At 37.4% G+C, this 14,084-nt stretch overlaps 1 protein-coding gene across 1 annotated transcript in view; it reads left to right on the plus strand.

Annotated features, from left to right (window-relative positions):
• Positions 1–14,084, plus strand: part of DDX10 (DEAD-box helicase 10) — a 209,288-nt gene that overhangs the window by 36,639 nt on the left and 158,565 nt on the right. The window contains exons 11-12 of the mRNA XM_075418487.1: positions 6,316–6,403; positions 13,381–13,469. Coding sequence (XP_075274602.1) covers positions 6,316–6,403; positions 13,381–13,469 — 177 coding nt within the window. The remainder of the gene's footprint in view (positions 1–6,315; positions 6,404–13,380; positions 13,470–14,084) is intronic.

Below are 14,084 nucleotides of genomic sequence, written 5' to 3' on the forward strand. Positions count from 1 at the left end.
AGAGCTTCAAATGATAACCACAAAATACTGTCAGTTCCTACTGAATCTTACTCTTTTATGAATGCCCCAGTGTTCAGCTTCACAAGGCTGATTCTTCTGTTTGGTTTCCATGAGGATTGCCATTTTTGATACCAGTTGGATGTCGTCACTCCAAAGATGCCACACTTGGACACAAATTGTCGTTTCTGCAGAGAATGGAAACGTTCACATTGCACTTTCCAGATTCAAGATTTAGTTTTATTTTTTTAAGGTATTTTTTGATGAGTGGGTATGCCACTTCCAAGGCACTTGTGAACTGCACTTACGAATGCTGGTTCTATGTAACAAGCCGAGTACACAGCAGCCGGTGAAGTAAATACATCTTTTCTGGTCAAACACTGGTATCAGTTCTGTGCAGAACGTGCCTGAACTTCAAAAGGAAGACAACTTCTGTTAAAACAGTGAAAATAAGGACTCAAATGGAGTCACGCAACTACCAAAAGTCCAATTGTGCGTAAAGCTTTCTTTTGACATTGCTGTTTAAGAAAAACCCCACAACAACAGAACAACAAAAACAAAAAAAACCCTGAAAAACAACCAAACAAAAAAAAACCCAACTGAATGTGGGCAATATCAGTAAGGATACTGAATTCAAGTCTGGTATTTTCTTTTCCTTTAAGCATCGTAGTGCTTTAAAAGGATCTTGTATAACCACCAGAGCCTAAGCAAATTGTCTTTTTCCAAACTTCATATTTTTCCATTTTAAAATGATAGTTATTCAAATCATTTATTTTGTTATTCACTAAATAAATGTCTGAACTCATGCGTATTATAAATATTTCACCTTTCTTTGAAAACTACACTTAACTTCCGGAGTAATGCAGTTAATTGTTTGAACAGACTATCATAGAACGTGGTAAAGAAACCTCTTTAGCCTGCATTTGTTCCTGCGAACCCAAATCAGTATATTTGTACCAGAACAACAATTCAGTTTTAATAAGGCAAATATTTCATTTCCCCCCCAATAAATGAATCTTCTATTTATAATCCAATTTAGGTGTGTCTCTGGAGAGACATCTGTGGCTGCATCTCTTGACAGATTCTTGCTAATCTGATGTTATATCAATGGAAAGCGCTGCTATTTTTTTTTAAACACCACCCCAAAAATGCACTCTTTTGCCAAGCCACTAGGGCATATGTATAATAAATACATTTAAGTAACATTATTAACTGGACTCATTATAAACAAATTCAGGGCTTTTAATTGATAATAAATTTTAACAGCCTGCCCTGAGATGCAGGTTTTCAATCTGCAAAACATACCTTATTAGTATTTGTAACATTATAATGAAGGGGAATGCTTTTACTTAGAATTGTCTGCCTTGTGTGGTTAAGGCTTAACTGGTTTAGCATTGTACCTCTAAGGTGCTAACTAAAATCCTTAAAAAAAAATTCTTGTTATTACTAATGGATTGCAAACGGTTTTCATCCTGAAAGTTTTCAACTACAGATTTTGTTAGGTTGTTTACTTCTAGCTAGTTTCCCAGTTAACACAACCCTGGTGTGTTTTTTCAGTTGATAAATTGTTGAGGAAGGTCCATTAACCCATGGATCATGTTCCAGGTCTTCTGTTGAAGTCTTCTGGTGGTGTTTGTGCATGTTCACCAAAGTATAGATTCCCAGGAAGTGATTTAACTTGTGAGTGAGAAGGTAATGAGCATTGCTAGCTGCCAACAGAGTTTAACTCTTCAAACTTCTGAAATTTGTTCTGACAGCTTTTTGCTTCTGAAACATCACTGTCAATTAGAGTGTTTATTTTGCTGTTCTTTTTAACCTGTTCTCTTGCACAGGAGTTGCAAGAACCAGTTTTCTGTTACTTTCTTAGATTTGAATTTTCTGACGTATGAACTACTCTTAACATTTCTTTATCTCATTTAGACAGAGCTTTTAAAACGGTTTCATGATTTGAAAGGAGAGAGGGGAATAACTTTTTTCTTTTCCAGAATACCTAGTCAAAAGGCTAGGGTTTGGGCTGTTTTCTTAATTTTCAATTTTACATCTAAGCTCCCTGTAAAGCCTGTTAGTACACCTTTCTAATCAGCACAAGTTGCCAATTTACAGGTAGTGCTTTGAACAATTCATCTCTTTTTCATTGCTCAAACAGAGCAAGAGAAAATACAAAATAAGCAATAATAAATACTGTATTTTAAGCGTTCAAATATGGCAAAAAGCTACTCAAAGTTTTAAATATTATGTGGATATCTAGAAGGAGTCTATAATTTCAAAGTTTTAGATACAAGCTGTAAACTGAAACTATTTTCGGTGATACCTTGAGACTACTTCATTGCACCCAATCTTGTTCATTAGCAAGATAAGAGTGGCTTCTGAAGTGATTATTGTAATGAATTTTGTGTCTAGAAAAATTTACCAAAGGAACTGCAAGTGTGTAGATACCCACAATGTAATATTGCTTTCTTTAATATGATGACAAAAATGTGGTTCTTGAAGAAAACAATAATAACAAGAACAAAGCACTTTTTTTTTCAGACAGTGGAGAATACTTAGACATGTGTTCCGTGACAGTAATGTTAATACTAGGGAACCTACTAAAACTTGCTGCCTCCCAGTTACCATGATTACTGTAGGACAGTCCAGCCAGCACGGTTATGCACTTGTACGTGGTCTGCTGGGGTGAGGCTGGCAACTCTGAGCAGCCTTCCTTAGCTCCCAGCTCTTCCTCCTTACTCCAGCCTTCCAGGTTGGCCAGCGCAACCATAGGGAGCCACGTTGCGGGCTGAGAGCACAGAGCAAAACCCGTTGCTGCTTGGAACCTGGGTGGAATATGGAAACTGTTTTGCTACATCGTGGCAGCATGGTGGTTTTGGTGGTTGTTGAGCCTTTGGAGAAGAAAAGAATATCTAGTGAAAGCAGTGCTTGTATCCTGGAGTTAAAAATGGGAAATGAGAGGAAAGCAGAATGCGTATTTACCAGGAAATCTGGAGAAGGCTGTCTGGTCAGTTCATAAGACCAGGCAAGCTGAGTTCATATTTATACCATGGCACAGTCAAGTGTCGGCATTTATGCAATTGCTAGGCAAAACGATAGTTTCAAAAAGTTAGGCTGCTGCTTAAAAGCAAGATTTGTACTCACAGAGTGAGGAAAGAAACAGCCTAGTTAAAATGACGGACAATGTCATAAAATCCCCCTTTAGGGTTTGCATAGTTGGTTCTAGCTCACTGGTTCTTGCTGTTTAGGGAACCTTATAAATTACAATAATTCATTGATGTGTTTAGTTTTTATGTTTGTCTCTCCAAATAGTCACATGCATGTAATTATTGTAAGGAGCTTTATTTCTCCAGAAAGAAGAAACATGTAAACTTATTAAAACCAAAATCCAATTTAACAATGACTAGCTTTCTTATTTTTGGAATCCCGGCATAAGACGAAGACAACAGTGGGTGGTTGTCATGATACAGTGTTGGAGAGGAGACAATCCAGTATGAAAAGACTTTTTTTAACACTGTGTTGCAAATTTACTCATTCATTAACAAGCACATGAACTCAAAATGTGGTCGGGGGCACCATATTCTTGTTTGACGTTGCTTAGATTTACACCACATTATCTTGTCATGCTTTTAACTTTAAAGCATCTTGTGTTTTCTGTCTTTTTCAAACCCTTTTCTTGCAAATTTCAACCAAATTACTCAAAATTCCTGTGCAGTCCACAAAATGTTGTTACATCTTGTCTAAGATTATTGTCCGTTATGCTTGGAGCCCCAGTGGTGTATTGTCTCCTGGAAATAATGAAGCTTAGTTCTACAATAATCAAGTCACAGAGAATAATGAGTAATAGCGGGCCCAGAATAGCAGGTGAGAATTGGAACTTTGTATGCGTTTTGAGTTTATCAGTGACAACAGCGAGTAGTTGACAGTCCCAACTACTCTTTGAGTGTGGCTTGAAGGCCAGTTTTCCATTTACTTAAAGGTTTCTTGTAGGCCATGTTTTCCTAGCTTATGAGAGTGTTCAGCTGCTAGATGCTCTGCTGACATCAAATACGACATCTGCTGTTTCTTTCCAATTCTTAAGGCCTGCTAATGCTGCTGTGAAGGATAATCAAACTAATTAGTCATGTTTTGCTTCTAAGCTATGCTGGCCATTGTGTGTTTTGCTTATTTTCTTCAGGTGCTTACAAATTGTTTTTTTGGTATCAAGAAAAAAAATGAATTATTGAACTTCTTTTTTGCTCTGTCTGAAGATAAGCACTGCGTTTACCTGTCCTGTCCCATAGATTTTTATCTATCTCACAGGAGTTCTCAAGAACAGATAATACAACTATGACTCAAAGCAGTCTGACTTTCTCTCTAGTTGCTATGGAGCAAATTTCTTTTGACCCAGCTGATTTATCTAAGTACCTGTTATCCGGTGATTTTCAGTTCTGGTGTGAGCTTGGACTGTGCTGTAGCTGTTGTTAGCTGTCTGATTGCACCTGCCACTTTGTGTGAAGATAAGGGAAAAAAGACACTGGCTAATTTAAGTGCATAGAAGTCAGCTCTTAATAGCTTTCCCATAACTTAACAGCAGTCCAGGACTTCTCTGGGCTGTCTTCTTACTGGTGTTCATGTTAATTTTTTTTTTTTTTTTGTTATTCGTGCTACCCCTTCTTTAGTTTTTGAATCTCATTTTGTGCTTGTATTTCTTATTTTATGCCAGTGTATTTGTGCTGGTTTTATACTTGTCTTCAGTTCTACTTTAAGCTTTCTTCTCAGCTCAAGATTGATTGTAAACGTGTTGTTTTCATCTAGCCAGCCTTTTTACTCTTGTCTTTCCTTTGCAGTCAGGTAGTGTGCTTTTATGTTTGTACCTTCTAATACAATTCTGTGTTAAGCAAACCACTGCTTTTATTTTGCTGTTCTGCCATTTTTCCTTTCTTAGGATCATAAATATTTTCACTGTCACCTTCTCAATCTTGTTTTTTAGAATAAAATCTAGAAGAGCCTGTTTTCTATTTACTTTTTCTGTCTTTGGTATCTTGTGTGCGTTCTATCCTGCACTACATTTCAAAGACTTGTTGGTCAGTTTGTGTCCCACTGAATTTTGCATGCCTTTTCATTTCTCTCTTATGTCTTTACACCTTCAGAATGTATTATTTGCTGTCTTGAAACTAGAACTCAGCTTTCTGAATTTTCACTACAACTGTAGCCAAATAGCTTTTGTGTGCACTACTGCCTTCCACTGGCTGCATCTGGCAGAGATAAGAAATTGAAATGGTGAGGGAATAAAGCTTGATGTCTTTATAAATTAAAGTATTATTTGGTAATACCCTCCAAACCCTTGCTTAATTGCTGATTTCGTGTTTAGTAAGAATAATTGATGATCATAAGGGCTTCTGTTAAAAAAATGACTATAAAATATAAAATGTTTTTTCATCGGAGTCGTATTTTCTAGACTGGTTTAGTGTTATGTGAAGAAGCATGATTTTGATTCTGTTTTTTTTTCTGGACTGCCTTCAGCAAAGGCTATGTTTTGTTGTATAGTATGGGATGACATGGCACGCAGCAGCAAGAACCAGAATAAGAAATCTGGTAGTTGTACATTCCTTTGACCTCTCCTTGGGAGTTACCCTCCTACCATGTTTGGTAGGTTGTAGCATACACTTGGGTGGCACTAGAAGATCAAAACCAGAAGTAGGTAAGAAAAGATCTGGGCAAATAAGCCTGGAATAGCATAGTTATTACTGGAATAACTAAAAATCCAGAGTCTAGGAGAGGACATGCATTAATGGCATTTTCTGTAACACAGTCACTGTTGTTTATTTGCCTGATCAATATTTTGAGGAGCTCTTAAATCTATTTAATCTCAGTGTCCTTTATTTTTGCTCATCTGGCTGTAAGAAAGAAGTATTTAAACTTCAGTATTCACAGGGCAATGGATCTTGCTTAAGCTTTCGAAAATGCTGAGAATTTCCTTATGAAGACTGCTGTCTCAGTGTAAAGTACTACTATAATTCATTACTCTTCTTCTATATTTTTTCTCATAATTTTTATAAATTCAAGAAGTCTTTACTGCTGAGTTTGGCTTTGCTTTGGAAGAAGTTTCACCACCTTCACTGAAAATTGTCTCTGGATAAAAGGTCTGAGCTCCCATTTGTCTTTTCTGTATTATTCATTTGAGGAGTGTATGCTTCATCCTTAATAAGCTTGTTCCGAGTGGTAATAGCTTTATGCATGTGCAAGCAATGCATAAGATGTGAATATACTCCTGAGAACTTAATAGGTGCTTATTTTTGCATGTTCTAATAATTAAAGCTAACATTATTGTTATTTTTTTTTAATTAGAATTAATCCTGAAAAACTTACAGATATCCAAAAGAGGATGCAGGCTTTCTTAGCTCAAGATCAGGAGTTAAAAGACAAAGCTCAAAGGGTAAGTCATCTGCTGCACTATAGTTCTTGAGGCAAACTAGTCAAATAGAACTCTTGGAATAATTGACCTGCTTGTATGTGCCCTAGCAGCGCTGTTTGGAACTGCTGAATTGTTCTGATTTTTAAGCTTTAAAACATGGCATCAGTAGAAACAATAATCATGTATTAGCAGTTGGTGGTAAGTATGCCCGTTATAGCCTGTGTGAATTGACATGGGCTCAGCATGGGCTCGTGACCCCAGTGCCTGAGGAGCCACCTGACCTACTGCTGTTGTGCCAAAGTTAAGGCATAGGTGGGGACATATTTATTTTAGAATCTTTGGTATGCAAGTAATTTTTGATTTAATAGTCACTGCTTCGCAACTGTTCAAAGATTTTTACTGTTTTGTTTGAGTCTTTCCCACCTGTTTGAATCCTGAACCTGGGGAGGAGTAACCTCATACACCAGTACACACTGGGACCAAATGGCTGGAAAGCAACTTTGCTGAAAAAGACCTGGGGCAACAGGTTGTCCTAGTGGACAACAGGCTGACCATGAGCCAACAATGTGCCTTTGCAGCAAGGAAGGCCAGCCATGTTGTGGGCGGGATTAGGCAGAGCTTTGCTGGCAGATCAAGGGAGGTGATCCTTCCCTTCCCCTCTACTCAGCCCTGGTGAGACACATCTGGAGCTCAAAGCTTGATTCTGGGCTTCCAGTACAAGGAAGACATGGACTTACTGGAGACAAGACAAATGAAGAACCACAAAGATGACTGAGCAGTTGGAGTATCTCCTGTGTTAGGATGGAAGTATAAATTAGATGGAGCCAAAATCTTTTGAGTAGTGCCCAGTGGCAGAAGAGGAAGCAATTAGGACAAATTTATATACGAAAACCCTCCATTTAAACCCAAGAAAAAAACTTCTATTGTGAGAGTGGTTGAAAACTAAAACAGTTTGCACAGAGAGGCTGTGCAGTCTCCGTTGTTGGTTATTAAAAACTGGGTGCATTCCTGAGCAGCCTGCTCCACCTGACCTTGCTTTGAGCAGAGGCTTGGACTAGATGGAATGTGGAGGTTCCTTTCGACTTCAGCTATTCTGTGATTCTGTAAAGCATAAAGACGTTGAATCAGTACAAATAGATCTTTTTTCATCATGTATCCTTGGTAGCATGATGGAGCATAGGACAGTGTACCCTTTTCAGCCCAGTAACCCTTTTGATTGAAGGGGATGGGTAAATTGGTAGAGAGGACTTTTCTTGGGGAATTGATCTAGAACATTTTGAAATAATAATAATAATAATAACAACAATAAAAGGTTACTGAAAAGTTGCACATCTCGTTCCTTGGCTTAAAACGTTAGAAATATGAAACCATGTAGGCCTCACATACCTACTTCCTTAACCAATTTTTATTGTTGTGTCTCCTGAATATAAAGTTTGTCTTTTCTCAGTGGTAAAATGCAGTGCATTGAATAAAGCATTTTAACTTTTCTTTGGGGTTAGATGAGAAACCAAATAGCTTACAGTAGCTTTTCCAGGTAAGATGGAGAGGTGTGTGAATGACTATGAATGGGATTTCTTTGCTGTGCTGATTAATGTTGGGAGACTCCATGAACCATACGTGAATTTCACCAAGATTTCAGCAGGTCTGGGGAAGGTAGGAAAACTTAAAATAACTAAGTAGGTTCCTGGACTAGAATTAGCTAGTTGTAAAAGACACTTTCAATGGAAGATGGCCTGTGAAACATTTCTGGGCATCATTCTGCCTCTTCTTGCCATCGCTAGACATTTTTACTGACCTTTCCCTGATTTTATAGTATCTTTAAGGTGTGAACTCTTTCGGATAGATCTTACTACTTGTGTTATTGAAGGGCTGCAACGTGTTGGTTTTCTGAGGCTGGTTTGCTTGCTTGTTTGTTTTTAAACAGTGTGGATATCATGAGCCTATGAATTCTATGGTTGTACCAAGTGCCTTCCAAACTGTGAAAAAATTAGGAGTTCAAACTGAGATGCAGGGAAATGAGATGATTAGAAGAAAAATAAGAAAATCTTTTAGGTCACTTTTTTTTTAATACATATAGGTCAAAGCACTACCAATGGCCAAATGATCAGAAATCCATAAATGCCAAAGTCTGAGAAGTACAATGTCTGCCCATGAAAGAGACTGCAGAAATTCTGGATTAGTGTAAACAACTTTGTCTGAGCTAGCATGGGGTTTGATGACACCTGGAGATATTCTGGTAAACTTGAGTGATAGGGTAAAATGAAAAGGGGATCAGGAATGCTTCAAGATGAACTATGAGTTGTAGCCTTTCTGCTGAACTTGGATGTGAAAGGAGACAAGTTGCTGTATTTAAAACTCTTAAGGTGAGGTTTAGGACTTTAGATGTCCTACGTGAGCTAGTCTGCCTGAGCTTTCAGTTGTAGCTGATAGAGAGGAATAGGCACTTCTAGGATGCATCCTGACACAGGTACCTTAAAAACTCTTTGAGGTGGATGAATGATGGTTTCTTTGTGCTGCGGAGGGAGCCTCTGTGATGTGACCTAGCTTGGGTGCTTGTAGTAGAGACACACACTGCGTCAGAGGAATGCCACTCTTACTGTCCTAAACAAGGAGTCTTCAATCAAAGTGCCTAAAGTGTGTGAGGAAGTCAGTGGGAGCTTTGTGAATAAAAAGTCTAAGGCAGTGTTCAAGGGACGACTTTTAAAACTGTTTTTTGGCGTTCAGGTATCACAGGTTTTTGTAGTGCACGGAATATTACTTGTAGCATGTGGAATGTCAGCGTAAGCTTCTTGCGAGCGTTGCACAGGCCAGATGTACTGGTGACATATTGCGATCATCTGCAGCTGCCACGGGAAGTTGCAGTTACACCAGTTTGTATCAGAAGTGATAGAGCAGCTGCTGGGGGAGGACGAGAGTAGGAGGAAGCCAGCATCATCTTACTTGGAATGACAATACTAACAAACCTCTTTCTCTGGCTTTGGCTTTTTAAGATGTCTTAAAAGGCAGAGAAAGATCATTCTGAATTGGACAAAAGAAAGTAATAATGAAGTTTGAAAATAGCACAAGAATAAAATCAAACATGGGCTGCCTGTTAGTGTTACAGATAAAACCTGAAATTAATGCTGAAAAATTTTTAATTGCCATTTAATTAGCCTTTCAAGTTTATTTTTGTTGCAATTTTTCATTTATGGATAGCAGTGCAGTGTCATCTTGCCGGCAAACTGTGTATACATTCAGTTTTTGAAAATCTTGAGGTATGGACAAGTGGTTTATCATAGAAGTGTCCCTCCTTAAGATTTAAGTGTGAATGTTCAGACATACTATGCAAATATGCCCCAGTAGTGTCACATATCAATGTGAATAAAACAATAAATATAATGCAAATGAAATCCTGACCTTGGATCCTTATCTGGAATGCTGGATTTCTCAAAGGCACAGCTGTTGTGCTGTCTAGCCTGCCTGTTGCAAGCTGCCAAATTCATGACATTTGTAATAAATAAATTCCGTACCTGAATGGATCAGATAGCAGTGGAACAGCACAGCTATGCAGAGAAGGTCAGGTAGGATGTAGTTTACTGTGTTGAGGGCATGAGGTCTAAGTCATTGTGTCCTCTAAGCGTGTTGATTTACTTCAAGATGCTTTTACTTTGTTTAAAACACAAAAAAAAAGAGAAAAAAGGGAAAAAAATCCTTGATTACTAATTGCTTCAGCAAACTTCATGGTTTGTTTGACAGGACGTGGTTCCTCTGCTGTTGCTTGGAAAGAGAGAGGGTGAATCAGATTGGGCCTCCCTTGAAACCTTTGCAGTTCCTCTTATGGACTGATGCTGCCTTTTGGCATTTCTTGTAATTTTAATATTTAATATGTCAATTCATCCAGTTGTGAAAAACAGTTTAAAAAAAGAATGTGTTTGTCTTACTAGTTTGAATGTTACTGTGTAGGAGGTACTGGGACACTGGAGTCATGTCTGTCTGTTCAATTCTTCGTTGCAGCTAGAGGGACGTGCGGGGTGTTACAGCCTGGGATTCCAGTCAGACCCTGCTACTTTGAATTCCGTTAAAACAGCGCATAAATTGAATTGTGTGTGTGTTCTATTATTTAAAATAATAATTCAAGAAATATATCAATAAATCAGAACTGAAATGTAACAAATTAGTGAAGTGTAGTACTTATTGCCTTGTGTACTTTTAGTACTTGTACAACAATCTCAGGTGGTTTTGGGGGCCTTCAGCTACTATTGTAGTAGAGCTGTAATATGTTTCTGATGGCCAACTGTAACATTTTCCATAGTGATATAAGTTAATTCATACAATATTTTGGAAATGTTTGGTAAAAAAACCCTTGAAAGTTATATCAAAACAGCAAAAATAACAGTGGACAATAGCAATTAATAAAACAGGAGGAAAAACGTTCAGACTGACTAAACTTGTTCTCCCTCAGCTGTTCAGTGTGTGTGTGCAGAGTGAGCAAGCCTTAGGGGAATTGAATAAAATCCAAGAAAGATGACAAGTATTTTAGAAGGATGGTGAAGTGAAGGTAGTGAAGTCAAACAAAAATTGAAGAAGTCTTTTACTCTTTCTGTACTTCCTTTCTCTTCCTGTAAAGTAGAACAACTCTTCTGTGCTGTATCTAACTTTTCTAGTTTGGTTGTAAACTCTTGGAGTAGGGAATATCTTTTGCTGGAAATGTTCACCATGCCGAAATTAATAGAGAATGAGGTCAGCTGAAGACTTTAATCATCATTATACTATTGTTGAATGTTCTTTGAAGCATCTTACCTTAATTAGATGCCCTTTACTTTGAACACAGAGCAATACCATCCTGCATCCAGTCCATGACAAACTTGAAAAATTGTTTGGAGTCTTAATGGGCTGAGCCCTGTTGACAGCTGATAGCTGTGAGTTAGAACATCTGGCATTGGTTTGGTGGTCCATTCTTAGTTACTGTAGGGCTTTGATACATGTGCAAAAGGTGTGTTCTTTCTGCCCTTTATCTGTCATTTATTAATTTCTAGACTACATGTACCACAGAAATACTAGTGAAGTAAGTGGATACCTTTATATGTTATCCAAAAGGCAGAATGAGATTTCTACCCTGTGTCATGTAGTGATGCATGTAGATCTTCAGATTTTGGTTAAAACTGAACAAATTCTCTTTTAGTGATATTTCCTTTCAGTGAAGTTCTTCAAAGTAATGCATTTTTCTGAAGTTGACTGCGTATTTTTCAGACAGTATCTGCTCCACAGCTAGTAACACCTGATGTTTATAGTCCTACTGAGCTAATGGTAGGAATGGAAGGCAGAAAAGACCCCTGTTTATAATTATTTCTTTTAGCAGCCAAGGTCGTTGGCACCAAGGTCAGTGACAAATGTTGCAACTCTGATTCACAGGAAAGATACTTCTTGTTTAACCTGCTTTTTCCATCACCCACTACAGAGAAAGAAGAGGCTCTGTCATTTATTTTTGTTACTGCTCACTAGACAAAAATTTATTCATGAGATCTATCAAGTTTGAAGCCTTTTCCTAAAGGTTCTATATATCTTTGTAAAATTATTAATAATTTAATGTGAGCAAACAAGTGTTTTATTCCACACTTCATTCTTGGTAGCAAGTCAATGGATTTTGCTAGTACCTTCCAATGCTAAAATTAATTGAAAGATATAATCTGGACAGGAAACTTAACCCAAAACCTTAGCATCTGGAAAAATAAGCACATGTAAAATAAGCAAATGTAAATTTACTTTTGTAACGAGGTGTTGGGCAACTTGAAAAGCATCTCTCTTAGCTTTATGTGTCTCACGATTAGTAGTTGTTATTTCAGTTTGCCAAGGAGAGAAGTATGCCTTTATGACATTGCCTAATTTACTGTCTCATCCTTATTTTCACTTCTGGAAATATTTTTTCTCTTATAGGCATTTAAAGGATCCCCATAAGAGATTGATGCACTTAACTGTTGGGTCTTTTCCTCCTCTATCTCAGGTTAACAAGAAATAGATTTTTTTTAAATTCCACATGAATTATTAATACAATAATATTCTGACAGGTGCTTGTACATAGCAGAACAAGGTTGTGATTATAGTATGCTTGAATATAACCCTATGGGCTTAATTTGCTATTTTCACTAGTGTTTGCTGATTTAAGCCTCGTGATAGGAGTTTTGGCATGTGTTAGAAATTAGGTTATGAACAACAGAAATCCAAGCATCTTTTCTGATACTTAAAATATTCCAGTATTTCTGATGATGATGAGAAGCAGAAATAGACTATGTAAAAGAAACATTAAGAGAATAAGAATCTTTCCTTTTGGGAAGGATAGCAGGAAAATACAACACAAGATGAAGTTATTCTGTTAGGCAGTGCTTTTAGTTTTCTTGGTGAAAGTCTGGGAGTAGATGAAACGTCAGCCTTGGACCGATCTTAGTAAATATACAGTGAATTTGTGATGGTCGTCTGAGTTGCATTCATTGACTGTGTGTATGTGATAAGCTGGTGACAAATGCAAGGTAGTATGAATTATCCTAGGCCACAGTGAAAGGCAGCTACATTGAGTTGAATCACTCTCTGTTAGTGGCTAAGATTCTCAGGCCACCTCAGATTGATAGCAGCACAGTCTGTTCTTGCTTCCACGTAATTCAGATGTCAGGATAGCACAGCAACATTTGGAAAAGCTGTAAGAAAAAAACCCAATTGAATGTTAACTCCTAATGGATTTGCTGTATTTTCTTTCTGGTGGAAATACCATGACATACAGTTGGGAAATTCAGCCAGTTAACGTGCATTTAATGAAATATTTGAATACTTGAAGTCACATCACTTGCGTAGTACTGATACATTTTGGCTGATGGGTGTTGGGTTAAAGAATTTCAGTCTGAAATCAATGCTAGACCACTTAAAAGTGGAATTGTATTTTATGTTTAGAGCAACAGTATAATGTTAGTTGCATGTGTTGGTAATTTAATGGTTTATTTTTTTGTTAAATACTTTTCTTTTTCTTTCAGTGTTTTGTATCCTACTTGCGTTCAGTTTACTTAATGAAGAATAAGGAAGTATTCGATGTTTTCAAATTGCCTCTAGCAGAATATGCCCTGTAAGTATGATCGACTTGGAAAGGGAGAACTGTATAGTGAGAAGTTTCGCAGTGTATGATAACTTTAAATAGCCATTTGGACTATGTTAATACACAGAATTGGACAGGCTTGTAATGTATTTACAGTTTCACATTTATACTGTGCTTTTGCATATTTTCAGAGACATTCTAAATATAAATTACGTGTAAAAACAAGTATCTCTGCAAAGAGAAGTAACTCTTACAGCAGAAGGTACATTTGCTACATACAATACAATACAAACCTTGTGAAGTAAAAGGATAGAGAACAATAGGGTTCTGTTTGTTTACCCCCTCCCCTCCCCCCCCCCCGCCATTTGCCTTTTAGCCTCATACCTAAATGCCAGTGTGTAAAGTGTATTTAAGCAGATGATGAAGTATCTAAAGATGGTACCTTGCAGCCTGATTTTCAGCATGATTCAGACATTGCTCCTTGGACATAAATTACTTTTCAGAAGATTCAGTGCACTCTGTAAAGATGAAACATCTGCACTGGACTGAATAGCATCTATTTTACTATGTCTATTTTTGTACATGTATGTGAACCATTCCACATTTTCTATGGGAGGGAAATCAGTTTTGACAGTTTGACTTTAC

Source organism: Opisthocomus hoazin, chromosome 1 (genome assembly GCF_030867145.1).
Source record: "Opisthocomus hoazin isolate bOpiHoa1 chromosome 1, bOpiHoa1.hap1, whole genome shotgun sequence".
In the NCBI taxonomy this organism is placed as follows: domain Eukaryota; kingdom Metazoa; phylum Chordata; class Aves; order Opisthocomiformes; family Opisthocomidae; genus Opisthocomus; species Opisthocomus hoazin.